Raw genomic sequence first — 27420 nt, 5'->3', positions numbered from 1 at the left:
GTGTCTAGCAAATAAATGGTTCGAATTATACCTTAAAGATCAGAGGTAAGTAATTAAATCTTAGGAAAAGTTAACAACAAAAGTGAAAAATGTGTATCCAGTGAAGAAGTCATAAAACAGGGAGGACCGTAGGGATCAATACTGGGACTACTTCTCTTTTTTCTATATATAAATGATCTTTCTGGAAATATTAACAGTTTAGGTGTGACTTTATATGCAGATGATATATATAAAAGTGGGAATATAAAAGTTAGTGGGAAAGAAGAAGGCGAATTAGCTTTAAATTGCCAACTGGCAATAAACCAATTTTCTAGTTCGATGAATAAAAATAAGCTAACTATTAATATTAATAAAACATGTGCCTTAAATTTTCATAATGTTAAAAATAATCAAACTAATACAAGATGAAACAGTTAAATATGTACAAACTGTTACCTTTTTCGGTGTAAAAATATAAAAGAAATTCAATTGGGAGACAGGTATAGAACATATAAGAACTAAGTTGTGCAAACTGTGTTCGCAATTAGATATGTAAAAGATAAGATTAATAAAAAAACAGCTAAGTGTATATATATATTACTCTAATTTCCATTCTATAATAAACCAGTTAAGAATGCTCCATGAGCATTGCCAGAATAAACTTAAAAAGAATGGAGATATGGAGCGTGAAGGATAACTTTCATTGTTCCTCGATGTAAAAATAAATCTTTTTATCCGCATCTTCTTCACTTTTGCGAAAAAATTTGTAAAATATCATCTCTCTATGACTTACAGTTCCCGAGATATGGATGCTTAAATATCTAGAAATTGAACTTTTGGCCAATATCTGGGGAACGGTGGCCAGTTGGCCAGTAGATAGTAGACGGTTACTATTTGATATCAAAATGTTCACCATGCTCTTAAATATGGATCAACACCAATATGATCTTTGTGTGACTTACGGTTCCCGAAATTTGACATCTTAAATCTCCCGAAATCGGAACTATCTTTTGGCCAATGTCAAGGGACCGATAAGTCTCAGAGAGATGATATTGGTGTTAATCAATCCCTAATAGAATGTTAAACATTTTCGTACCGATATTAATTGATGGCCACTATCCAAACCAGTGGTCAGTTGGACAGTGATCACCGGTTACTATTTTGTACCAAAATATTTACCATCCTCTTATGTATTGATCAACATCAATATCATTTCTCTACAACATATGGTTCCCGAGCTATGGCTCGTTAAATATCTAGAATATCTAGAAATTGGCTTTTTTTTTTGGGGGGGGGGGGGCACTATCACGGGACCGGTAAGTCATAGAGAGATGATATTGGTGTTAGTGAATACCTAAGAGAATGGTAAAAACTTTGGCACCGATACTAGTTGGTGACTACTGGCCAACTGGACATTGACCAAACCAGTGGCCAGTTGGACAGTGGCCACCGGTTACTATTTGGTATCAAAATATTTTCCATCCTCTTAGGTATTGATCAACATCAATATAATCTCTCTACAACTTATTGTTCCCGAGCTATGGCTCGTTAAATATCTAGAAATTGGCCATTTTTGGCCAATATCACGGAAACGGTAAGTCATAGAGAGATGGTATTGGTGTCAATACCTAAGAGGTTGGTAAACATTTTGGTACCGATATTAATTGGTAGCCACTGTCCAACTGGCCACCGGTTACTATGTAGTACCAAATATTTACCATCCTTTTAGATATTGATCAACACCAATATGATCTCTGTATGACTTACGGTTCCTGAGATATGGCTCCTTAAATCTCTGGAAATCGGCCATTTTTTGGCCAATATCTCGGGAACGGTAAGAGTGACGCGAAAAATTTGATCACTTTCTCTGATAGTTTTTGACTACCCGCTCGGGAGAGTAATACTCCCAGAAGTACGTTTTTTTCGCGCGCTACTCTAGCCAGCTGTTTTACGCGCTATCCTAGTCAGTTGTTTTAAGTTGGTCACAAAATCTATATAATTTAGTACAAGGGGAACAAAACGAGCTTTATATCATGGAGTACAAGGGCAACAAAACGAGTCCTGCGGGGCTTCTGACCCGTTCCTACTACTACTACTACTTATCTGCACAAAAGTAAGTAAATCACATTTTTGAGTATTATTTTCGTATTATTTCAATTTAAAAAGTGTTATAAAAATGTTTAAAAAAACTTTCCTCTGGCCGGGTTTGAACTCACGCCAAAAGAGATTTTCATTACTAGCATATAGCGCTAGCCCACTCGGCCACGAGGACCGACAACAACAATTGTCTGAATTCTGCTATTTGAATGCAACGTGGCAAGACATAGATAACGCCAACCAATCAGAACTGTGTTTTCCGTTCCTACTTCCGGGAGCATTACTCTCCTGAGCTAGTCCTAGTTTTTGATGCTCTATCGAATGCAGGGATCAAAATTGAAAAAATTGCAAGTAACAGACAGACAGATAGACACACAGACATAGAGAATTCAGTAACGAACTTTTTAAGTTCGTTGAATATGGGTTGATATTTCCGGGAAGTACCCTCAAAAGTCTTGTCTTCTTTAGACTACAGAAGAAAGTGGTAATACTAGCAGGAGTAATGGAACTTCTCATGCAAAAATATTTTTAAACAACTTTAAATAATGACTCTTCCTTCGATGTATTTGTTTGAAATATTAAGTATCTTAAAAATGAAAAACTCGTGGAGGGTTTATTGTCAACAAAGATATACACAGTTACAATACAAGAAGTAAAGAAGATTTTCACTTGCAGAACAAACATTTATAATAAATCAGTCACACATAAAGGCACTCTATTTTATAGCCTGGTTCCACTATGTATAAAGAATAAGGTTTCTGTTAATAACTTTAAAAGCAAACAAAAAGGCATTTAATAGAACAATGTATTTACTCTATCAATGAATATATTCAAAATAATTCGTATATGAAAAAATAAAATATATAATAAGATATGTTAATGAATGTAGAGTACTCTCATGGGCGGCGATTAGGGGGGGCAAAGGGGGGCAGTTGCCCCCGCACTTTTTTGAAGTAACCCATTAATGTATATAGTTTCATTTAGAAAAGTAAAGTTTTGTATGTATTTACTGGTTCATAGAAAAAAAATGGTGCCATATATTTGCCGTTCCGTGAGTATGTATTGGTTGTATTCCCGTGGAGTAAAGAAAACTACAGGAATTACGTTTTAATTGTCACAGATTATAACCCCAAAATTAACCTATTGGAGCACAACAATTTCAGCATACTTTCACTTCTTACAAGGACTCGATATATTAGTCAGCCGCTTTGAAACTAATTCAGAGAGCATTTCGTGAAAGAAAAAAGTCACAAGTTATTTTTTAATTGCACAAAAATTGACAGTTCCTAAAATGTCTTTTCTTCTTTCTAAAGTAAGAGGAAAAAGCGTAGTAAGAAACAACTTCTGTCTTTTCCATTGTTTTGTAGTGTAATATATGAGGGAAGTGGTGTGTTAGGGGTGTGCGAGTGTATATACAAAGTGAATTCAACATAATTCTAGTGTTATTTTGTATAACTGGAGTATGGAATGATTCTAAGTATTGTGTTTTGATGTGCTCCCTGAAAGTGAAAACTGCACCTAATGGCAACGAACATGTTTCGGGAAGTTGCAAAAGCAAATATTTCTTTAAATGTCGTAGCATATGCTTGTAGTATTTACTGTCTTTCATTTTCTAAGAGTAATAACATACATTTAATAGCATGTGTGGAATTAAAAATTAAGTTGTTCATTAATCCCTATTTCAATATGACTTTTGCAAAACAAGCATCATTATTTATTACTATGATTAATATTATCCTTTCTATTTATTTGTTTTGCAAATTTGTTATTCAATAATCTGATCACACAGCTTTCCAGACAGAATTTTAAGATGTTCATGAGCAAGGAATCAAATCTCTTCTTACACTTGTGTTGTTTAAGAGTACAAAGGGCTACTACCTGCTGGCGTTGCTCTTGCTCTTGTCAATTTACTTAATAAAATATGAAATACTATATTTTAACTGAAAAAGATAGTATCCTATTAGCTATACAACCTTTTGTCAAACAAAATATTAGAATCAAGCAGGAAAACTAACATTTATATGCAAATATTCAGATCATGTCTTGCCCCCCACTTTTAACGTCCAACCGCCGCCACTGAGTACTCTAAATGTAATAGATGTATATATGTTTATGTATATATTTCAAATTGACATATCCAGTTTCGTTGTATGATTATTAACAAATACAGTAAATGAATGAATGGTAAAACCACACTGACAAGAGATTGCAAAAATCCATTTAAAATGTCTGTATATGTTTAATAATTAATCTTACAAAAATCTCTGTTGTCTGTATTGGGGAAGTGTTTGCTTAGTGAGACTTATTTTTTTAAACATGCAAACCGTCTTCTAATCCGTTCTTTGTGCTTAGAGTGTCTTTGGTTTGCAGTGGTTGCAACTGCGCTATGGCTCCTTCTCGTCTCTGGCTAATTTTTTTTTCTTGATTCGCTGTTCCCCCTGCTGTGGGTTCTTTTGTCTATGATTTTGTTTTGTTTTTCACATACATCTTGTATGTTCTTGTGTGATGGAGTTTATGGTGACGAAATATCTTTCTGGCCGTAATGGATATTGCTTCTAGGACTCTATGTGGTGCTTGTCTTTATGTGGTGCAATAATGGAAAAAATTAAAGCTACTCAAGTTATTTCGTTTGTACCACTGCTGATATCTTCTTCAATGACTTCTGCTGTTGGTGAGTGTTAATTTTTTCATTCGTTTCAGTTCTTTCGTGATTAGCATCTTGGTCTTCTTTGATGGGCTTGTATCTCTGACAAGGGCCGATGATGTGTTGGCGTCTGCGTAGTGCTTCTTGGTCTTTCGGGACAGTTGCTGCTCCCGATCCTGTGCCTGTCCAGCCTGCACTTTGTGCAGTAGTTGGAGTTGATAACTTTTTTGCACGAGATGTTTGTGTTTTAACACATTTATGGCACTGCGATCATTGGTTTCTTCTGCTGAAGTTTCTTTAGACTGGTCGTAATAGTGGTACGGTTTATCACTTGCATGTGTTTGTTGTTTTCTACTGGTGTATCTTCTTTATTTCTTCTGTTGCAGTTGATTTCTTTGTCTGGGCGACAGCGGAAGTCATTCAAGGTTGGATTAAAAAAGAAGTTCAACAACCAACATCAAGAATAACATGGGTTACCAACATATTATCAACCACTGTACATCAGCCACAACAACAAAATCTAACCAGGACAATAGACACAGCAAACCAAAAGATTTTCACAGCATAAGTAACAACACATTCTTGCAATATAACAGATTAATTCATTAAGAAATTAATTTATTACAGACATGCTTACATTTTTGCCACCCCCGCCACGCACGTAAAAATCATCATATTGATACAAATCAACTTTCTGAACTTCATCATAAATTTAGCACATAGTTCTGATTTAACACGAAATTTATATTTTATTTTCCATTGTCGTGAGCCGATTTTGGGTCTCAAACCCTGTAACTCGAAAACGAAGCGGAATTCGACTCATGTTTATACGAACTTTTCTACTGGATTTGATGTCAGGATTCATCTCTCAAAATTTTCATACTCCCTTTCAAATCGCCTTGTGTATAGGACCTAAATGCCCATAGGAAATATTTACATTGCAAGTACAAAAATCGAAATTTCAATAATTAATTGCGAATGTTAGGGGCTCCAGCTGCATGAACGGTTAACGGATATTAAATACTTAGGTACTTCTCCAATACGTGTAAAAAATTCAGATTTTTAAAATGTGGGTTTTTTGAGAAAATGGCGTCCAAACATGGCGTCTTAATGAAATTTTCAGCTTTTCATCATGCTATAGCGTGGGATGTAATAATCAGAAACGTAAGCCCTTTACATTTTCAAGAGACCTTATGGAGTAGATTTCGATGCTACAAGCAGATGGTTGATATTGCTCGTGAGAACAGGAAAAAAAAAATGTTTGAAGTTAGCAAAAATTTCATCAAAGTGGCAACATTCCGAGTGAATTTCGCGATTCCTATTGGACCAATAGACGAATTTTGACCCTCCAACGAAATATACAACTTTATACTCTTCCTTCTATTGCGATTATGTTACTAAGTACATTAGTTTCTCTACAACAAAACTTTTAATTTGACATGTTTTTCAGTTTTTTGAGCAATCCGAGAGGATGTCAGCCATTTTGGAAGGCTGTATATCGAAGGAAATTTTTTTTTCAGCAAAAAGAAAAAATATGGGTCTAATAATATTGCATGTAGATCCCATATAAAAAAAAATAAATGAAATCTGAGACTATGATGGGGACCAATTGTGATTTGCCTGCACGATTTGAAATGGAATTGGTCATATGTATCTTTAGGTTTAGATATAATTTGTTTTTTAAATTATGTTTTTCTAATGTTTTCTTTTTTGTTTATATTTTTAGGAACTATAATGATTTAATTAAATGAAATAATAATGGAAAACTCGGATAAAGATGATGATAGTATCTCTGAGTTGGAGGTTATTACTCTCACATGCTCATCTCCTACTGACACGAGGTTTGGTGATGGTGATTGTGGTTCCTCAACATCTGATTATGTATCAACTTCATTTTTGGTGGAAGATGTTGAAGTAGTATCCATTCAGGATCAAATATCTAACCCCAGTATTAATGAATCTCTTGGAGTGATTAATAGTAGATATCCAGACGACAATGTACTATTTACCAGCCATGAAGTGTTTGGTGAGATTGAGGAAAGTTCTGCGGTTGAAGTGTCTGAGCGCATAGACGTAAGCGTAGACAATGATTTTGTGTACCTGTTATCAGGATATGAAGAGAATGAGGAGATAAACAGTATACAAGATCATACACAAACGTCAAATGAAGTGATTCAGTCAGAAAGGTTAGTTTCGAACTCAATGCATTCTTTAAACTTAGTATTCAAATTTACGAATGTTATGAATATTTTTAACCATATAATTTGATAACGCTACACATCGAGCGTAAGTATCTCGAACTGCTTTTGAAAATTCAGAAAGTTTCGAGTGATAGAAAATGCAAGATGTACGAAACAAAAGTCTTAACCTAATTTTATCGCTACGTACAACAAATCAGACAGTCGTAAATAAAGTAATCTTTATGTAGTGTATGATATTACTAGTATTACTGTTACAGCTTGTGATATGAGACTGCCAATATTAAATACTAATAGTAGCGAAAGTAGTATTGATTACTGTATACGTGTTTTTGTGAAAAAAGTAACTACTAATACCTTAACTTCGAAAATTAATTTAATAGGCAATAGAGATGCAAGGCCTCGGAAAAAAAGGACTAGATTTTTTCAACGGCTTTCTTGCGTGACAAATTTTGGGCTTTTTTCATATTTTGATTTTAATAGAGAAATAGCAGTACGTTATAACAACAATTTTTTTTTTCATCATTATAACAACAAAGAAGGAAAAAAAAAATCAAACTCAAGTCACTCGAGAGAAAACAAAAAGGACAAAGAAGTGGACGCAGTAATCTAGTTCCAACGAATTGTTCTGGAGCTGTTAGAGTGATTAATAAAAAATATTTAATTTTCCCACGGGAGGATATATTGGTAACGAACCAATTTTTTTTTTTGTTACTTTGAATCATCGTCTCATGCGCCTGCATAATTTTAATTTTACTGTTAGAGTAATGTTTAGCGACAAAAATACTTTAGTAAAAGGTTTAATAGTGTTAGCAGTGGAACATTATCGTTAAGAAGTTATGCATTTAAATTAAAACATCAGGTGGTAATGTTTACGAGCTAAAGACACTAATTAGTAACGTTTAGGAGCTAAAGACACTTTAGTTAGTAAGGTTTAATAGCTAAAGACACTTAAGTTAGTAATTTTTAGGAGCTAAAGACAAATTAGTTAGTAATGTTTAGGAGTAAAAGACACTTTAGTTAGTAATGTTTAGGAACTAAAGACACTTTAGTTAGTAAGGTTTAGGAACTAAAGACACTTAAGTTAGTAAAATGTAGGAGCTAAAGACACATTAGTTAGTAATGTTTAGGAGCTAATGACACATTAGTTAGTAAGGTTTAGGAGCTAAAGACACTTAAGTTCGTAATGTTGAGGAGCTAAAGACACATTAGTTAGTAATGTTTAGGAGTTAAAGACACTTTAGTTAGCGATGTTTAGGAGCTAAAGACACTTTGGTTAGTAACGATTATTAGCTAAAGAAACTTTAGTTAGAATGTTTAGGAGCTAAAGACGTTTTAGTTAGTAATGTTTAGAAGCTAAATACACTTTAGTTAGAATGTTTAGGAGCTAAAGAAACTTTAGTTAGTAAGGTTTAGTAGCTAAAGACATTATAGTTATTAAGGTTTAGGAGCTAAGGACACTTTAATTAGTAATATTTAGAAGCTAAAGACACTTTAGTTAGTGATGTTTAGGAGCTAAAGACACTTTAGTTAGTAATGCTTATTAACTGAAGATACTTTAGTTAGTAATGTTTAGGAGCTAAAGACACTTTAGTTGTAATGTTCAGGAGCTAAAGATACTCAACTTAGTAATGTTTAGGAGTTAAAGACACATGCTATGTAGAAGATTATGCGGAACAAATTCAGTGTCCTCATGAAACCTCCCTAATTACAAATATTGATTTCATGGAAACTATTAATGCCAGAGAAAAACGGAACAGCAACTCGAACATTTTTTTTTGGTCAATGTATGTACTTCTATACTGGCCTCGTTAGTAGCTTTCAGAATGTCCAGTCGATATTTAATCTCCCGCCATGCGTTCTGTAGCATGTCCGGTGTGATCGAGTTGGTGGCTTCTTCAATTTTGTGACGAAGAACAGGAATATCACATACAGGTGTGGCGTAGACTGTATCTTTGACATAGTCCCATAGGAAGAAATCCAAGGAGTGGGTCCATCGCGTCCATTCTATCGCTGTGGAAACGTTCGGTCTAAAGCCCTACGAACATCTAAACACCAGTGCGATGGGGCACCATCCAGTTGGAATATTACGTTTGGTTGCAAAGAGACTAGCTGTGGAAAACCAAAGTGTTGAGGCAAGACCAGATAAACGGGACCAGTATTGTGTGCTCCATGAACAAAAATGGTCCAATAATTCTGTCGCATCCCAAAGCAAACCACAGATTTACTTTCTTGCTATCTCTGGCATATTCACGAACAGCGTATGGGGTTTCGGAACCCCAAATGCATACATTGTGACGACTCACCTTGCCCAATATGTGGAAGGTTGGCTCATCACTGAAAATCAGCCTCCCCAAGTAATCGGGAAACCCTCGATCCGTTCCAGAATCTCAATTGCAAACCTGGTTCGTTTTGGTAGGTCATCGGGCTGTAGCGCCTGAAAGATTTGCACCTTATATGCATACAAACGCAGTCTTTTATGGAGCACCTTATGGACCGTTGAACTTTGGATGTTCAGCTCGCGTGACGCTTTGCGAACTGACTTTGTTGGGCTTCTAGTAATGGCCACCCTGACCTCATCCACAGTTTCCTCAGACTTTCGTGCTTTGCCCGAGCCAGGCTGTCGATTCACACTCCCCCTGGCTAAAAACTTCTCAAACCATGTTTTAATGGTCTTGACGTCTAGTGGGTCCCGTTGGTACTTTCGTCCGAAGTTCCTTTTCACGGTAATTGGTGATTTAATCTCAGCCAACCACACCACACACTGCGCTCTCTCTTGTGCAATTGTCATCTTTGTTCATACACACCTGCAACAAATAACAACAATCAACAACAAAAAACTGTTTAAGTTGCTCCTCAAGATTCCGCAAATCGTCATTCTCTGGCACTAATAGTTTCCATCCAATTAATATTTGTAATCAGGGAGGTTTCATGTGAACCCCCTGTATATCTGTATACGTAACATTTATTAAGATTGTTAAAATTTGAGCGACAGACGGTTAAGAACGTAATATCCAAGTTCCTGTTTCAAACATATTGACAAGGTATAACAATAAGAAAAGTAGTAGTTCGTGAATAATGAAGTTTTAATACCGTTTAACTAACGCAATTTACAATACTGCCGTTAATATCTTTAGTTTGTAAAATCAGCTTATATAAAGTTATAATACAATATCTGGGGCTCATAATACTGTTTCTTAATGGAGTACGAAAGGAAAGCGAAAGTTTATACTTAAAATAGATCGGTTTTCTGTCTGTTCCTTGGCTTATGATACTTTTTTCTTGTCTTTCAATTTGACTTTAAGGTAATCTATAAAACCAGGAGTAGACAGAAAATTCTGCTAAAACCCAGAGAATTTCGATTTGCTAAGAATGAGATTTTAAGACCATTTAGATTGTACATTTTAAGACGATTTCAGATGTGGTTTAGTGCTTGTTTTTTAATTGACAAGTTCAAAACTGTGCAACTTTCAGGAACACTTGGTATTGTAGTTAGGCAACCAAATTGGCACTAGTGATATGTTAGGTTGCATAACTTACAATTGCTGGTAATCAGAACATTGCCAGTTTGAAAACCAATCGAAACAGCCAGCTCCAGACTGAAAATAGAACTCACAAGTTGTGAATCCTGTGAAGGAACGTTTTAAATTATGATTCTACTACCGAATACTGAAGGTGGTACTTGAATTTAAAAAATCACAAAAAGCGAGAAAAGCTAAATTTCCATTGTTACTTTTCAAAAAAGCCGACTTTGTATGGGAGAAGACCTTCACTTCAAAAGGACGGCTTTTTGCATCTCTATTCTCCACATATAATTTTCATTCAATTGATTAACTAATAAATGAAGCTATATGTAGTGTGTTTGTACTGATATTTTACAATCTGTAAAAAAGTTCTTCTTCTTTTTTTCTTTTATTTTCTCTTGTTCTGAAACTTTTACCACAGAGTTTCTCAAGATGTTTGTGGGATTGAAATTTTCAGTTTGATTTGTTCAACGTATGATTCCTTTCACGTCTGTGAATATAGAAGCGAAAAATGGTCAAAGCATAAAAAATTCTCGAACCTAGTCAGTCAGGGTCCGTCCTGGTTGAGGTATTTCATCATTCATGCCATCCTGCTCGGAATCTTTTGCTTTTTCTCAATTTATCTTCATGTTTCAAAGGCAATCAAGACATATTAGACAAGTTCTTTCTTTTCTAGCACGTCTTTCTCAGCTTGATTATTGAGATCTTTCACATGCCTTCTAAGATTTCGAAACTTGGGTCTTACCATGAGAATAAGGCTAAACACGGCATCACTGACACTCGGAACTGTAATCTCAGTGGCTAACACAAGACTGTACAAGGTGTCACATTGATGTTTGATTGACAAATTCAAACTTAAATACTTGTCTTTATTTTCCACTAATGATTGTGTAAGCAACTTATATTCTGTAGTTGTGCGCATTATCTTTTGTTTTCGCTTGTGCAGTGAAATATCATATTGATGAATCATCCGCAAAATGCAGTTGGATCAACGATCCAGTGGGAAATTTATTTTCGAAGCACACATAATTCCAACGTTTTTTTTTTCTTTCTTTCTTTTCTTTTCCGTTCCCACTAGTTTCGATTTTATTAGTTTCCTGTCCTGCATTAAGTGGAGAAGCTTATCACAGAAATGAAAGGATTTTGGAATACGGTTACTCGTATTTGAGTCTCTGTATTTTCATTGTAATGTATTTTAATTCACAAATAAGTTGTTTTCGTTAATGCTTGTGAGTTTACGAAAATAGCTGATAAAGTTGCTAAGATAAAGCCGAACTAATTTCATTGGACTCTTGATTTTTAAATATAGGATTCGTCTATAGATTCCAAAGCGTACTTTGTACTTATAATCCAATATTTTATTGTTATACATTAATAGGTAACACTTAAAAAGTATTGTTTATTTTTATTTTAAAATTGCTCTGACATTTAAAATGATGCAGCAATATACAAACAAGATTTATGGTGCATGAGTTCAAATAAAGTTTCAATCTCTCTCTCTTTAGTCATTCTTTGTGCCAAATTTTTGTATGGTATTTCATGCCAATATCAAATGTTCAGAGTTTCATAAAACAAGATTTTTTCAGACAAAACGTGTAAAAATATTTTGTAACTGGAATGCAGCTTTTGAGAGAGGGACACAAAAACTGTTTTGAGAGTTCGAGAGTCTGCCTCATTGGGATACCTCTTTCCAAAAATACGTAACAAAGACTTGATTTCTTTATTTAGCAATTTGAAATTTAATGGAAGACAAGAAAAAACGGACGATCAGAATTTCCAATTCAAATTATCGCTAAAGAATAATAATAATTTGTTTTCAGTACTGTGGAAGAAAAGAAATTTCATGATGTCAATACTTGTTTTAATATTGACATCTTTGCATCCTTTACCGTAGGAAAAAATCGTAAACTGGATCTCTATCATGTTCATTGTTGCTTTTCTATATAATATCTTTAGGGAAGCAAATAAGTATCTTCTTACCTGACAGTTCATAATCACGTGTAACTTGATCAAGGAAACTGGTCCAAGCGAAATATATCATATTTCAGATTGCAGATTTAAAATATTGTGGATGCTGATACTAACTTAAATAGAAATCCGATAGCATAGTTGGTAGAGCGTTCACTTCTAGGGCCAAAGTCCGTGCATTCAAACCATGAGTGCGCTGTATGGGTTTTGTGGTAAATAAATATCGAGTGCGTGGGTTTTTCTGGAGTTCTTCCGTTTCTTTCCTTATTCACATCTTTTCGTTGTTACATCATTAACTCAGTAATTACTGTCTCGTTTGTGTGACGTTAAACTAACGCTTTAATGTGAAGCATCATTGTTAAGAAATTAATTTTCGCCTGTCATTAGCCATAAGGCATCTTCGGGAATTGTAAAACTACGGTGCAGAATTTTAGTGATTGATTTCTTTCACTCGTGGAAATAATGTTCCAGGACATGATTTTATTTTTCTCAAGAATAAGCTGTTCTCTGCTCGCTTTCTGGGGTGGGAATTTAGTTTACTTTTGCCATAATATTCGTTGCTGGAAAATTGAATTATGTAAATACTGAAATATGCGAACCTAATAGCTAATACAAAGTAATAAAGACATTATTACAAGAAATTCCAAGTAAATATATAGCAACCTAATTAAGAATAAGAGTAAGAGATTAGGAGTGGATGCGTTATACTGCAAAAGGTCTTTTCGCACTCATCAATGTCTTAAGCTCAGTAACAAGTGTGCTGTATATATATAAAATAGTAAACATGAAAGCATAGTGTTAAAAGCACTTGGGTAAATTAGTAACAGTAGGATATTAATCTTCTTGTGCTGGGGCTACGAGGCAAGAGTAAAGAAAGACCCAAATAAGTATGAAAGATAAATGGAGTCAAATATTAATCGGGATTGTCAATTGAACTGGAAACGAAAAATGCATTGAGTGACAATAGGCAGGAGACAAACACATAGGAGGAAGCAAGAAATGAGTTAAGTATAAACACTAGGACAACTGCAATGCAACTAGAACATGAAAGTGACGAAGAAACATAAAAAACTTTAGATATTGGTTGGTGGTCATCTCCAAGCAATGTTATGTCTGTTGGTAGAGCAAAGTCAGCTCGAAGCTGAGCATAACGAGAACACTCCACAAGCAGATGTTGTGTAGTTTGTCTAGCTCCACAGGCCTCACACAATAGTGGGTCTTCACCACGAAGTAGAAGTCCATGCGTTAAGCGTGAATGTTCAATGTAAAGTCGAATAGAATTCGTTCCTTTTGTCGAGATTATTATAAACTAGTGGTCCAGATACTAAGTGCAGGTTTGAACACTTGTAATTTGGTCCCGTTGAGAATCTGGCGCCGTTCGAGCTACCATCGGTAATGCAACTGAACAGCGAGTAGTGAATGCAAAGCCGTGCTGGGTATGATTAAATGAAGCTCTTTAACTCATGGCAAACAACTTTCACTGCACGATCTGCCTCTTCATTACTACCAGCTATGCTAACATGGCTCGGAACTCAGCAGATTTGTACCTCACATCCCTGTGCTCATGTAGGAGGATTTGCTGGACGAACGAATATTTGTTTGGCACATCACTGAGGCCATTCAAAGCTCTTTTTGAACCATAAGTACATGTAGTTGTGAAAAAGACACATCCGACAGAATCAATATCTTTGAAACTATCAGTGAAAAATATAGTCTAAGATCTTGAAACTACTGTAAGACAGAACGAAACTTTTGTTGAAATTTGTGAGGGTTGGTGCCTAGCATCTTGTACTGGGCCAGATGGAAGGCAATAGCTGGATGAAATATCCTCCATGGGGATGTAGGTAAAAAACCCAACTAACATAAAGGGAAAATTTCGACGGCAAAGACATCCAAAGGTTCCAGAGCATGAATTCGAAAAGGCCTGGTAGCAATTGGTCGTTCGTGATAACGTTGGTAGTAATGATGAAAGCAGCCGAAAGATGAAAGATGGTAAGGCAGTGATTTTAGGTAAGCAAAATGAGATTGAATACTCATCGACAGCGATATTTTAGCTCTCGTAGATGAACAGCCGGTGATCAAACTGACGGTCCAAAAATTAGATGTTGTCAATAAAGACAAGCGTGCAGATAAAGATCTGGGTGATGTGCGCAGTTGCGTAAGCGACAATAGTGGATACAATCTTGGCGATGGTGAAAGTAGATGCAGTGGTCGTCGATCAACTTGAAAACCTGTTCAGTGTGAGTTGTAATTGTCTAACAGCAACATGGAGATCACAAGAGCGTCAATAAATTGCCAGGTTGGCCCCTACGGTATTCCATGAACGTGAGCTAGTGTCTGTGTTATAGCATCATTTACCGCTACAGCAAAGAGAGTCACACTTAGGACACTGCGAAGCAGTCGGAGAGTGTGGGTACTAATCAGACTCTAAAATATCGATCTCCAAGAAACTGGTATAGAAAGAGCCTATATGGCCTTACACTCTCCAGTGAAGTAGCTGACGTAAAATTCCATATCGCCAAGTGGTGTCATAAACCTTCGGAAGATCAAAGAAGATGGCGATAGCGAAAAACATTCTGGATTGCACTTTCAAGATGAACAAGATGATCAGTAGTAAACCGGAAGTTCCGGAAATCACATTGGAGATTGGAAAGTAAGGAGCATTGATAATTTTCCCTATAACTTACATAACTGTTATGGCTTCTGGGAGTTGGCCTATAACTGGAGCTGGACTAACAGATTTCCCAGGTTTCAGAATAGGAAAAATACAAACTTCACGTCAGGAAGCAGGAAGAAATGCTTGAATCGAGATACAATTATGGAGGTCTAAAAGATATTGTTCGCCAGTGGCAGGAAGATTGCGGAGTATGACATAATGTATGGAGCCTGGTCCAAGTGCAGTGTTGTTGGTGCTAGTGAGTTATAGTCTTCATTATTTGGTGACGTAAACTGTAAGGGTCTACATTCGGCTCGTGTTTTAACTTAAGAAGCCAAATAAATAATTAGTCGACCAAGAAACTGCAGCAAAATGCTGCCCAATTCATTGGCAATCCACTTCTGGTAGTAATCAGTTCGGTTTGCACAAGGAGTGCAGAAACGTCAACGGAAGTGGGATAGCTCTGAAGACGACGGACTTTGGACCAAATAGCACTCATGGAACTATCTATTGTGAAAACTGAAGACATACTTGCGCCTGCTACGTCGTTTCCTTTGTTTAATCAAGTAGTGTGCTCTGGCACAAAGGCAACGAAACTGTTCCAAATTGTCAGCAGTAGGAGACGATTAAAGCGACGAAGTGGTCTGCGTCGTGCAGGAATAGCTTGACGTATTTTTTTTGATCACGAGGGAACAGTAAGTTTTCGATTTCTGTGTAACAGTGGAGTTGAGGCATTAGCAGCAAATATCACAATTGAGTGAAAGGCCTGAAGGTGTTCACCAAGAGGAAGCTGGGGTCTGATACAAGGTCAAAACTTACAGAAAACTACCCCCAGTCTGCACGGCGGATGTTGTAACTAGGCAAATAAATAAATTGTAGAGCAGGTAGTCCAGTGAAAATGATCGAAAAGTGATGTGCAAGGCTTGCATCTAGATTCAATTTTGTCATGTCTATCTTTTCGTTTATTTACCGAAAGAGAAATATCTCTCTCTCTCTCTCTCTGTCTCTTTTTTTTTATTTTTTTTTTATTTGTCAAACCATGTTTCGCAGAATTTTCGCTGATAACAAAAGAAATATATGACAGGAGGACAGTACTCTAGTATTGCAGTTGCAAAACGCAAGTATTCTGTGTTGACCGTAGAAGTTAGAAATGGCTCCGGTTGCCTGAACTTTATCTGCGAAATTGCGGTCGCGGATAACTATCGATGATGCGTTTACTACGGACGGTAAAGTGATGTTGTGCCAAGTGTGTGATTTAAAAAAAAAATGTTCAATGAAATATCAGTTAGAACTACATGTACGAAGTGCACTCCATGCAAGAAATAAAAATTTGCGAACTGCAAAAAACAAGTACTCTTGACACAAATGCATCAAGATACTTCAGTGAGTGAGTTTTCCAAAGACTTGTGCCAAGCAATGATAGCAACAAACATTCCTTGGAACAAAGTTCGAGTGCCAAAATACCGTGCTTTTCTGGAGAAGTACTGCGGGCGTCGAATTCCTGATGAATCCACTCTTCGAAAGTGTTATCTCGAAGTTTGTTATAGGGAAGCTATAGATACTATTAGGGTAGAAATAGGTAGTTCATATATTTGGATTTCTCTGGACGAAACAACAGACGTTTTGGGACGTTATGTAGCAAATTTAGTGATTGGAAAGTTAAGTGCAGATGCCCCATTTAAATCCTTTCTTATTGCGAGTAAATTGCTGAAATGCACGAATCATTTCACGATCGCTCGCTTTGTAAACGATAGTCTTAGTGTTGTGGCCGGGAGGAGTTCAGGAAGAAAAAGTCCTTGTTCTCTATACAGACAGTACGGCGTACATGTTAAAAGCGGCCAGAGCTCTTACAGTTCTTTTACACTCACTTAATTCATTTCACCTGTATGGCCCATGCTCTTCAGCGTGTTGCTGAAGAGGTGAGAGACAACTTTTGCGAAGTAAATCAACTAGTTTCTTCTACGAAAAAATGTTTGTTAAGGCACCACCAGGGTGCGAATTACCGGGGGGGATGAGGGGGATTTTCCCCCTCAATCACATTTGTTCCCCCCCCCCCCAAAGAAGTCAGCTGAAGTATCCCCACCGGGGATGCTCGCTTTCCCTCTCAAACTATGCTTAGTATAACTCCAAATTTCACTGATTTTTATTATTTCTTGTAAATTTAATCTTCTGGCTGTATTTCGAAATGATCGATGTAAACTGTTCAGTTTTGGTCATTTCTACTTACCACCTAATTACCCACTATTTTCAACGTTGTTTAGTAGAACTACATTATTATGACTACGGTTGTTACTTGCAACTGTACCTTCGTACCCTTCAGTTCGTCATCGTTTGTGAATTTTAATGTACTAATTGCGTATAACAAAGCCACATATAGATTTATAAATGTTCTTAGCGGTTGGCCAAGAAGAAGTAAACAAATAGCTTCTTCTACCATACTTGGCGAAGTTCGGATATGTCATATTCATCCTCTATATTTGTATCGATTATCATCTTATTTTAATTTTTGTTATAACATGTTATTTCATTTTCCAGTGTACTCTTTGTTAGCACATGGCCTTCATTCCCTAGTAGGTTGTGTGTATGCAACTCAAAAGTTGCATTTAATTTGTGATAATTAGCATAGTAATCACTGCTTTTACAGTTTACGGAAATGAACTTTTGAAACTGTACTCAAAATCTGAGATATAGGTATTCTCTCGTAAGTATATGTTAACGTACACGCTGGGGGATACGCTCCTAGTGAGCAGACATGTTAATGAAGGTGATTCTTAGGTGAATAAGCGAATAATTCAAGATTTGTTTCAGCATTTGTTAATACGACTGGTTCTGTACACGCTGGGGGATACGCTCCTAGTGAGCAGACATGTTAATGAAGGTGATTCTTAGGTGAATAAGCGAATAATTCAAGATTTGTTTCAGCATTTGTTAATACGACTGGTTCTCCGTGTCATTGTCCGTGTCTGTATAAGCATTTCAACTGGAGCGGGTTTTTTTAAGGTTAACCCTTCATTTTTCCATCTTTTCGCTGTACAGTTTGCTGTCCACGCAATTAATGTTGTCTGAAAAACTTCAGTGTAATGTTTTACTTTATTTGAATAACGTAGCCCATAGTGAATCAACTCATCTTCAACCTAACAGTAAAGTAATTTTTAAGTGTTGACTTTCCGTGCCCATCACGGAATCGATATTTGGAGAAAAAAAGTCGTGATGAGCACAGCTTTAGCGGGAAGTAGAAGAACAAGCTGGAAATTTGAATTGAGAGATTTTAAATATTTGGCCATCTATTTGACCTTGATGTGAGAAATCGGGACCAGCAACAATCCATTTCTTATTTGATAGGCTAATATCTAGATTAAAAAAAAAAAAAAAAAAAATGTCCGGTTTAACTGATAATTTTAGTGGTTTTCACAAGACTGAAGTAGGTTTCTTTTCGCAACCTGTATGTATTAATGCAAAGTGGAAGCTTTCAATATGAGTAGAAAAATTAACATATGCTTGTGATCATGGCTATCGCTCGAGCCGAATTATTAACTAATTAAACCTTAGAGAGCTACGGGGATAAGAGTGAGTACAACATTAAATCACGTTCAGAAAGGTTTAGTGGGGTGTGTATGTTAGACAATATATATGTGCATAGTTATTGTCGGTAGATTTATTAAATTAATAAATCTCTTATTTATTACAGATGTCACACACACACACACACACACACACACACACACATATATATATATATATATATATATATATATATATATATGGGGGGCAAGGCATTTATTGTCTCATTTTGAAAGTTGAACCTTCAGACTATGTCCTTTGGCCTAATTTTATCCCCCCCCCCCCCAATATAGGTTATCTAATTCGCACACTGGGCGCCACAACGTGTTCAAATTTACAGAGATCAACTGCCAGACGTGCCACTTCCTGCGGAACCTGTGCTAACGCGATGGGGCACTTGGATACAGGCAGTACATTTCTACAATGAACATTTTTAAAAAATTAAGCCTGTTGTTCATTCATTTCCATCGGAGTCTGCTGTGTCAGTTGGCATTGCTCAGAAACTGTTTAATGACTTAAAAGTAGCGTGTGATATCGCATACATAAACAGCAATTTTGGTTGGCTACCTACAAGCATTAAAAAGCTAGAGACTCTTGGGCGGCCTCTTCCGGAATCTATGGAAATCATAGAGAGTGCAAGGTGTGTGTGAAGATGTAGGAGAAAAAGTTCGAAAGAAACTAAATGCAGTGTTGGAAAGAAACCCGGGTTACGATAGCCTATTGGCAGTGAGATTCAGCCACTAGATATAGCGATCTTTATTCCATAGATGATGGGTTGCTTACACACCAAATTTGGATCAGTCGGCCAGTAGTTGCCGAGAAATAGGTTACCATATACAAGAGAAGCCTAGCCGAGCCCATCCCTGCCTGAGCCCGGCCACCAAATATGACGATACTTATTCCTTAGATCATGGGCGTCTTGTAAATCAAATTTCGTTCGACCTACTTACCTACTTACTTATCTACCTACCTCTCCTCCTCCCTTCCTGCCTGCCTGCCCGCCTACCTGCCAACGCCACTCGTATTCTAAAGTGGTTGGAGTGTGACTCAAAGGAGAAGAGTGATTTATCTTACATATAAAACTAAATGTTCGTTCATTTGTTTGACCGGTATACAAACCCACACCGTTCATGTGGGAAGAGAGTGTAGGCTGTTTAGAATTTTTTGATGTGTAACGTAAGGGTGGAGAAAGATGTTCAAAGGGGAAGAGCTGGTTCAGGATTTATGCCAAAAACAGAGTATCTCACGAGTGTTAGGAAGATGAAAGTAGGTTTGTAAATTCATTTTTAAATACAAGTGAACAAATATTTGAAAATATATATATATATATATATATATATATATATATATATATATATATATATATGTGTGTGTGTGTGTGTGTGTAAGGCATTCCTAGCACTGACGGAAGCGGGAAAAGCGTAACGTAAAAGTAATCGAGAACAACTTATATCAGTGTTGAATCTATAGTTTACAGGATCGCTGAGGTGAATAGTGACAGTCTCGATGCCGTTTAATCTAAGTTCATCCCCCATCTGCATCAACGATGAAAAAAGGTAAAAAAAAAAAAAATAGTGTCCAAAATGACCGAGATTAATGGCGAATCCATATTTTCCGAATCTTAAGCTGATTGGTAACAGTCCCGATTTTATTTAAGACCAAGTTTAGCAAGAGCTTGCGTGTCAGCTGACCCGGACAACATATTTAAACGCCGAGACTGAAGAAAGAGAGAATAATGCATATATTTTACAGAAGTAGATCCATTACTTTCGTAGCTTCAGGATTGACAGAATCAGCAAATGAAAATGCTGACGAAGTCGTTGAGAAAGATGAGCCAGCTCAAATGGAAATCAATCTGGAGAAATAGACAAAATAGTTTAAACTGATTTATATTGTATTTTGATGTGTATTAGGTCTACTGCGGGATATCATAAAAAAAAAAAAAAATCGCGTTCAGTACTTAACCCTCGCAGGGTGTGAAAGAAAAAGATACTACATCTTTGCCTGAGCGTTTACTCAAAAACGATTTATTGTGAAAATTCTTATGTCTGATGATAATTTTTCCAGATATTTTGTAGTCTTAAGTTATCCCTCCCTATTTCAGTTCTGACATTATCCAGTCTCTGTCTTTAAAAGGATTGATTCTACGAAAAGAAGATAATCTACAGTCCTTTTTTGAGTAGAATTATATAAACTACGAGTTTTCTCATAACTATTTTCTTCGAAAATTTGATAATTTTGGAAACAATTTTAAAACACTAGAATTCCCCTTTCTTCCCCAAATAAAAACACGGTTTAAAGCATGGGTACTTTTCAGGACATGCTGAGGACATCAAAATAAAGGTTTCCACAAGAATCCGTTTTGTTCGAATTTTTTTTCGAAGTTTTGTCCCCTCTTTTTATTTTTGTATAATTTTCCTGGAGGTGTTCCCACTTTCTTACCACGTTTCCACTCTATATCATATTCTCTTTCTCTCACGTGTTTATAGATCCCGTTGTTTTCCCTTTTTAATCTAATATCGTCTGTGTGCTGTTTAATTCTTTCTCTGAACCTCTTCCGTGACTCTCGTATGTACTTCATAATGCATTCATATACACTACCCCTTTCTCATTTTGTTGTATCTCACTTTCTTTCCTGGGGCCGCGGTGGCTCAGTGGTAGAGCGTTCACCTCGGGTGCTTGGAGTCCCGGGTTCGATCCCAGCCCCCGCCAAGTGAACTTTGTGGTGGACAAACACCGTGTGCGTGGGTTTTCTCGGGGTTCTCCCGTTTCCTCCCACTTTCTTCATTCCACCATTTCATTCATTACTCATCATCATCGTCTCCTTTAGCCTAACCGGCATAACTGTGGGACGTAAAACTCAAAGATTTCATTTTTTTCACTTTCTTTCCTTTCCTTCTGGTAATCTCCTACCTCTTTTTCCGTATGTCATTCTTCTCCCCTTTTCAACATCATCTTAAGGATTTCTTGCTTTTCTCCAATACTTTCTATTTCAATCCATCTTTTCATCCTCTTTCAAGTCTTGATTGCTACAATTTTCAACTAGCAGTCTATTTAACTTCTTTATGTCTTCTTTACTCCTCTCATCCTCGCAGTCTATCAGTTCTATTCTTTTCTCCATATTCCTGACAAAATTGTTTGTGGTCCCTTCATCTATGTCATTGATGTGTCTGATGAAGACATTGGTATATTGCAGAAACTTACATAGATTATTAATACTAAGTGTTTTCTGTGGTCAGATATTATCTTTATTTAAATATGGTTTGTTTTAAATTACAAATCACAAATTTAAGAGCTGAAAGTAAATATTTTCTTTAATCAAAATCTAGCAACACAGATTTTCATTTAATCTTTACAGACTAGCGACAATAAGATCGCATAAATCTCAGTGAGTATTCTATTTACTAGATATGTGAGGAATTACAATAGCAGAAGTTCCTGAGATAAGATCTTCGTAGAAACCTTTCATTAACGATAGTAATGACACGAATTAATACTTGTTAAGTTTCTTGAGCCCGTAAGTATAAAACTTGCATAATACCTACTTTCTTCGCCGAAAAAAAAATCTTAACTTTTCTAAACTGCTAGGAAGCTCCTAACAATAATTGTTGTATAGATTTTCTCCTTGATTTCTTCACGGGGAAGTTTATTTTTGTTGTACACTAGAATATATTTCATTCTGATTAATAAAGAAGGAGGTAATTGCTTTCCTTATGACAGTTTTTCTTTATTGTGGTTGTTGTTTCAAAATAAACGAAAACATACATTTTCTAGAAGGCAATATTCCGGTTGGTCTATTTACTCGGAAGTTAATGGTATTCTTGTTACCGGGTGATATGGCTGTACGGTCTAAGACATTAGGCTGGCGATCACAAGATCTCTGTGTTAAGGGTTCAAACCTTCCTTATGGCATGGATGTTATGGTTGCCATTTCATTATTATTTCTCACCTCTTTTAGCCTAAAGGGAAAAACTGTAAGGAATAAAGCTTACAGATAAATAAATTCTAACTTACAACTGTAGAGGGTAACGTGCTAAATAAATCCATTGTATTTTTTTCAAACTTAATTAATTAATGGAAATTTTTAGGTATAAAATAATTTATATTTTACTCAATATAAATAAAATATGAGGACTTCAGTTTTGATTGAGCGGAGGGCCTTGAAGGCTCTGATGCCGGTAATCTGCTAAAGCTAAAAGTATATTTGTTAAAATAATTTTTAAAATTCTAACAAAAAGTATCTCACTTCATATTTACTTAATTTTTGTGTATATGTGTGTACTCTTTGATAGTACGTCAAACGTAACTCTAGAAAATAGAGGGTTTCATTTATTGAGTAATATATGTACCTTAAAATGTTAAATTTCAGAGTTCGTGTGAAATCGTATCTGGATAGAGCTTTTTTTCTAAAACTTACATTTTGTCCTTTCTTTTAGGCCTTCGTCTCCTCTGTATCAGACGAAACTCTCCGCTGAATTTAATTTTGAAAAGTATAAGAGAAGAATGGAAGAGGTTAAGTGTGAAAACCACAAAAAGTACTCCAATACCAGAAAGTGCGACGAAATAATTACTGGACCAATAGATGAAAATAATAACACCAAGTTTATGTGCAATGTTTGTGAGAAATTTTATAATGATGCTACAACTTTAAAACGGCATAAAAGAATTTTTCATACAAGAGGCCGAGTGTTTAAATGTGACCATTGTTACAAACAATTCTACTTTAAAGCTAATTTAGCTGCTCATATTCGCGTTCATACTGGTGAGAAAATAAAATGTACGCATTGTGATAGGACGTATTCAGATTCCTCCTCTCTGAAGTTTCATTTAAAAAGTGTTTTTGGGGATAAAATGCATAAATGTATGTATTGCGGTAAATCATTTGTCACAAGATACCAGTTGTTAAGGCATTTAGCTGTAGAGACAGGCGAATCAAAATCAAAATTTGTATGCAATTATTGTGGAAAATTTTTTGCTAGTAAAACATATCTAGAATATCATATTAAACGACATATCGGCGATACACCATTCGAATGCAATACTTGCCATAAAAGGTATTCAGATCCAGGGACTCTAGTTAAACACATGAAACGATATCACAAGAAATATGAATGTGAGCATTGTGGTCAGAAGATTGTGGACAAAATTGAATATAAGAAACATATTGCCTTACATATGAGTAGTCCGTGGTATGTTTGCGATTATTGTGGGATGACTTTCACCAATAGTGATAAATATGAAGGACATATGTTTAGACACACGAGCAGACGATATATATGTAATCCTTGCTCAAGGACATTTGTTCATAAAAAAAGCTTCAAGAAACATTGGAGATTAAAACATCCCGGTCAGGTGATACCAGAATTTCGTGTAGAAATTTGTGAACACTGTGGAAAAAGTTTTACAAATGCGGCTTACTTCCAAGAACATGTTGCTTCTCATACAAGAGGAAAGTCTTATGTTTGTTCTCTGTGTGGACTTTCCTATGTGTTTAGGAGTAGTTTAGGTAGACATAGGAAGGAGTCGCATAAGAAAAATAGTGGTATAAATTCTATTGCTTTGCCTTGTAAATATTGCGGGAAGAAATTCAGAAATAAAGTTGAATTACGGCAACATGTACTTTCGCACAAAGAAGGCTCTTATAATTGTTCTCTGTGTGGACGTTCATATACGTTTGGGAGTGGATTATTTAGACATATGAGGAGGTTACATATGGAAAACAGTGATACAAATTCTATCCTTGTGTCATGTAAATATTGCGGAGAGAAATTCAAAGATAAAACCGAATTACGGAAACATGTTCGTAGCCATCCAGAAAGACGTAGTTACGTATGTCGCATATGTGGTAAGCGTTATATTCAAAACATATGGTTACAAAAACACACGAAGAAAGCTCACGACAATCGATTACCTAAAATAGAAGAAATGATAGGGAGCAAAGATGGACAGAAAATAACGGAACGGATCCATTTTCAAAGAACGAAAAAAATAAAATATTCAAATCGTTATCCTTGTAACTGTGGAAATTTGTATAATAATAAAGTTGAGCTATGGTGTCATATACAAAAGGAACATGAAATGTCTGCTGCTTCACTTATAAACAAATCGCCAATTTAAACTCGAATCGAACAATATAGAGGACATGTAAATTTCCATTTTTGGCCATTCCACATTTATTTTATATAATTTAATAGTTTTAATATTTGAGATTCGAGCTACTAAATGTGTTCCATCGACTTTTGTACAAATTATTTAGTAATAATGATTTCCTTTCGTCATTATTAGTAACTTTCATGCGAGATATTATTTGTCACTTTAATTGCACAACACTTTCATTTCACATATGTTTGTACGATGAACGACAATAGCTCCTATGTGCGGTAATGCCAATGAATCTGTATAGAAATAGTTATAGTTTATATTCTTCTTGTTTACCTTCAATAATGTTTGAAGCAACCAATATTCCGTATTGTCTATTCAGAGATAGTATGAATTCTTACAAGCAATACTTCTCATTTATTTTGATGGAAGAATCATAAACAATAAAGAAAATTTACTTTGGGGAATTATAAATTATTCCATAAGTATTACGTTAGTTTATTGAATTATTTTAACGTAATAAGCAAGTTCATATGTATACAAAATCATTTTCGTACTTCAGAAAGGATAAAATAGATAAAATGTTATGAATATCGAACTCAAGATACGTACATGGTATTAGATATATTTTTTTTTATTTCTACTTACGAAAGTTACATATTTTATTTATTAACTTAGTACTAAACAGGCTGCTTAAGTGGTCACTAAAAGTGGTACTAGCCTCACTTGCGCTGATTTTTCTGCTCCTGGGTTCCTGGCTTAGGGACTAGTCTAGGGGTACACAGGCCACCCTCTCTCACAAGGAGATTTACGGAAGTGTCACTCACCGATTTGAATGAAACTTTGCATAGTTGAAGAACATCGAAAAATAATCGAGACGTATTTTTTTATTTCGGCAATGACGCGGGTTTAAGGGTAGAAACCACCCTTTGAACGGAAGGGGTGGTCTCCAAGCATAGACAGAAAACAATTATAACCGTCACCAGGTTATATATATATTTTTGTGGACGCTTTGTATATTTTGTAAAGACAGTAATTAGTTTTCGATTTATACTTTATTCTGCGACGCAGTAACTTCTTTCTTCGATGGGAACTGTTTTTCTTCCCACGCAACAGATCAGAAAAGTCTTTCATCGTTTACTCATATATATATATATCTAAAACGTTGGTTTGTGGTGAGAACATTTTAGTGAGCGACGAAGGTCCTCAGTGTTTTCCCTGACTTATTAATATGTAAAGAGTGTGTTCTATGCTTATTTGGAACTGAATTAAATGTACCTTCCAATCATTTATGGAAATACTGCAATCCAGAGCACACCAGGTCTGAGCGCCAGAACGACGCCAGCCACATCACTTTACCAATTCGTTATATAAATGTTCCCACATCCAGTTATCACAATGTCTTGTGCGTCGTGGCCAGTGGACTAAAATTAACATTAATTCTTTTGTACATTCTATTTGCATGTACATACACGTGATTTAACATGACTGCTTTTGAGAATGAACTGCCAACATTGATCAGGCGATCAGTGCAGCTCGTATCTCGAACCTCTGAGTTCGATGAGTCTTACTCCGTAACTGTGAGCAGCAACCACGTACGTTGTATCGGGCATCAAGTATACTATTGTGCTAAGAGGTATACGTTATTAGCCAGTCAAGGACCTAGTTATGGCTAGCCCCAATTAGTGAAATCCCAGGTTCACATAGCTAGTGCGTCTCAGTTATAAGCGCGCTCTCCAACATTGTCATTCCATTTTGATGACTATATACTTATTCTGAAGACTAACGTCGACCTCTAGTTTTTTTTTGGAGCAGTAACCATACTAGTTCGTGGGATCATCCAGATATTACCCCACAGTGTTAATTCCCCATGTGCATTGACGGTGTGAGAAAAGTATCTATAGTGAAATACCAATCATAATCTTCCATACAGATATATAAAAGTGATAAAGGGCTACAGTGTAGTGAAAACGCGAAGTATGATTTTATTAATGAAAATAATTATATATATTCAGTGTTGAGTGTTGTGATTGTTTTTCTACTACATCATTTTTTATAGTACTTTAATAAATAAGCATAGTTGTTTTTCTACTACATCATTTTTTATGGTACTTTAATAAATAAGCATAGTTTCGTTCAATCCAGTGTGATTTTGTTGTATGTATGAATAATGTTTGTGTGCTTTGAGGTCTGAGTGACCGTCTGATCGTCCGTGAGGTTTTCGAGACGAGACATCCGAACCTCTCGGTGCCTAACGCTTATCTTGTTATTGAGACCGGCGGGCAATTTGGGAACGACTTTGTAATCCCTTTTAGGAGATGTCCCTCAGTGTCTTACCCAGGTAAGTCCCGGTCTCCGGAAAATACTCATTGGTACGACAACAGAGGACAGACCTGGAAAGCGGTTATATAAATAAATGGCACCCGAATTAGCGACCCGAGTCGAGACCGTTGGTGCTCCAAAATGAAATGAAATGAAATCTTTAAGTTTTACGTCCCACGGTTATGCCGGTTAGGCTAAAGGAGACGATGATGATGAGAGATGAGTGAAATGGTGGAATGAAGGAAGTGGGAGGAAACGGGAGAACCCCGAGAAAACCCAGAGCGCGGTGTTTGTCCACCACAAAGTCCACACGGCGCGAGCTGGGATCGAACCAGGGACCCCAAGCACCGGAGGTGAACGCTCTACCACTGA

The 27420-nt window shown here is 36.1% G+C and overlaps 1 protein-coding gene across 2 annotated transcripts in view; it reads left to right on the top strand.

Moving 5' to 3' along the window:
- Window positions 1-26827, top strand: part of LOC145690648 (zinc finger Y-chromosomal protein-like) — a 47925-nt gene extending 21098 nt beyond the window's left edge. Inside the window, exons 2-3 of one of the 2 annotated variants that reach the window (XM_081765750.1) lie at window positions 6447-6906; window positions 23064-26827. In XM_081765750.1, the coding sequence (XP_081621876.1) occupies window positions 6479-6906; window positions 23064-24744 (2109 nt within the window). In that variant the 5' untranslated portion in view covers window positions 6447-6478 and the 3' untranslated portion in view covers window positions 24745-26827. The remainder of the gene's footprint in view (window positions 1-6446; window positions 6907-23063) is intronic. The other variant, XM_081765749.1, reaches the window with a different exon arrangement.
- Window positions 26828-27420: the final 593 nt, after the last annotated feature.

The sequence above is a fragment of the Thermobia domestica genome, chromosome 7 (genome assembly GCF_964235325.1).
Source record: "Thermobia domestica chromosome 7, izTheDome1.hap1.1, whole genome shotgun sequence".
Classification (NCBI taxonomy): domain Eukaryota; kingdom Metazoa; phylum Arthropoda; class Insecta; order Zygentoma; family Lepismatidae; genus Thermobia; species Thermobia domestica.
Note: the sequence above shows the minus strand (reverse complement) of the source record. Positions and strands in the feature narration are given on the sequence as shown.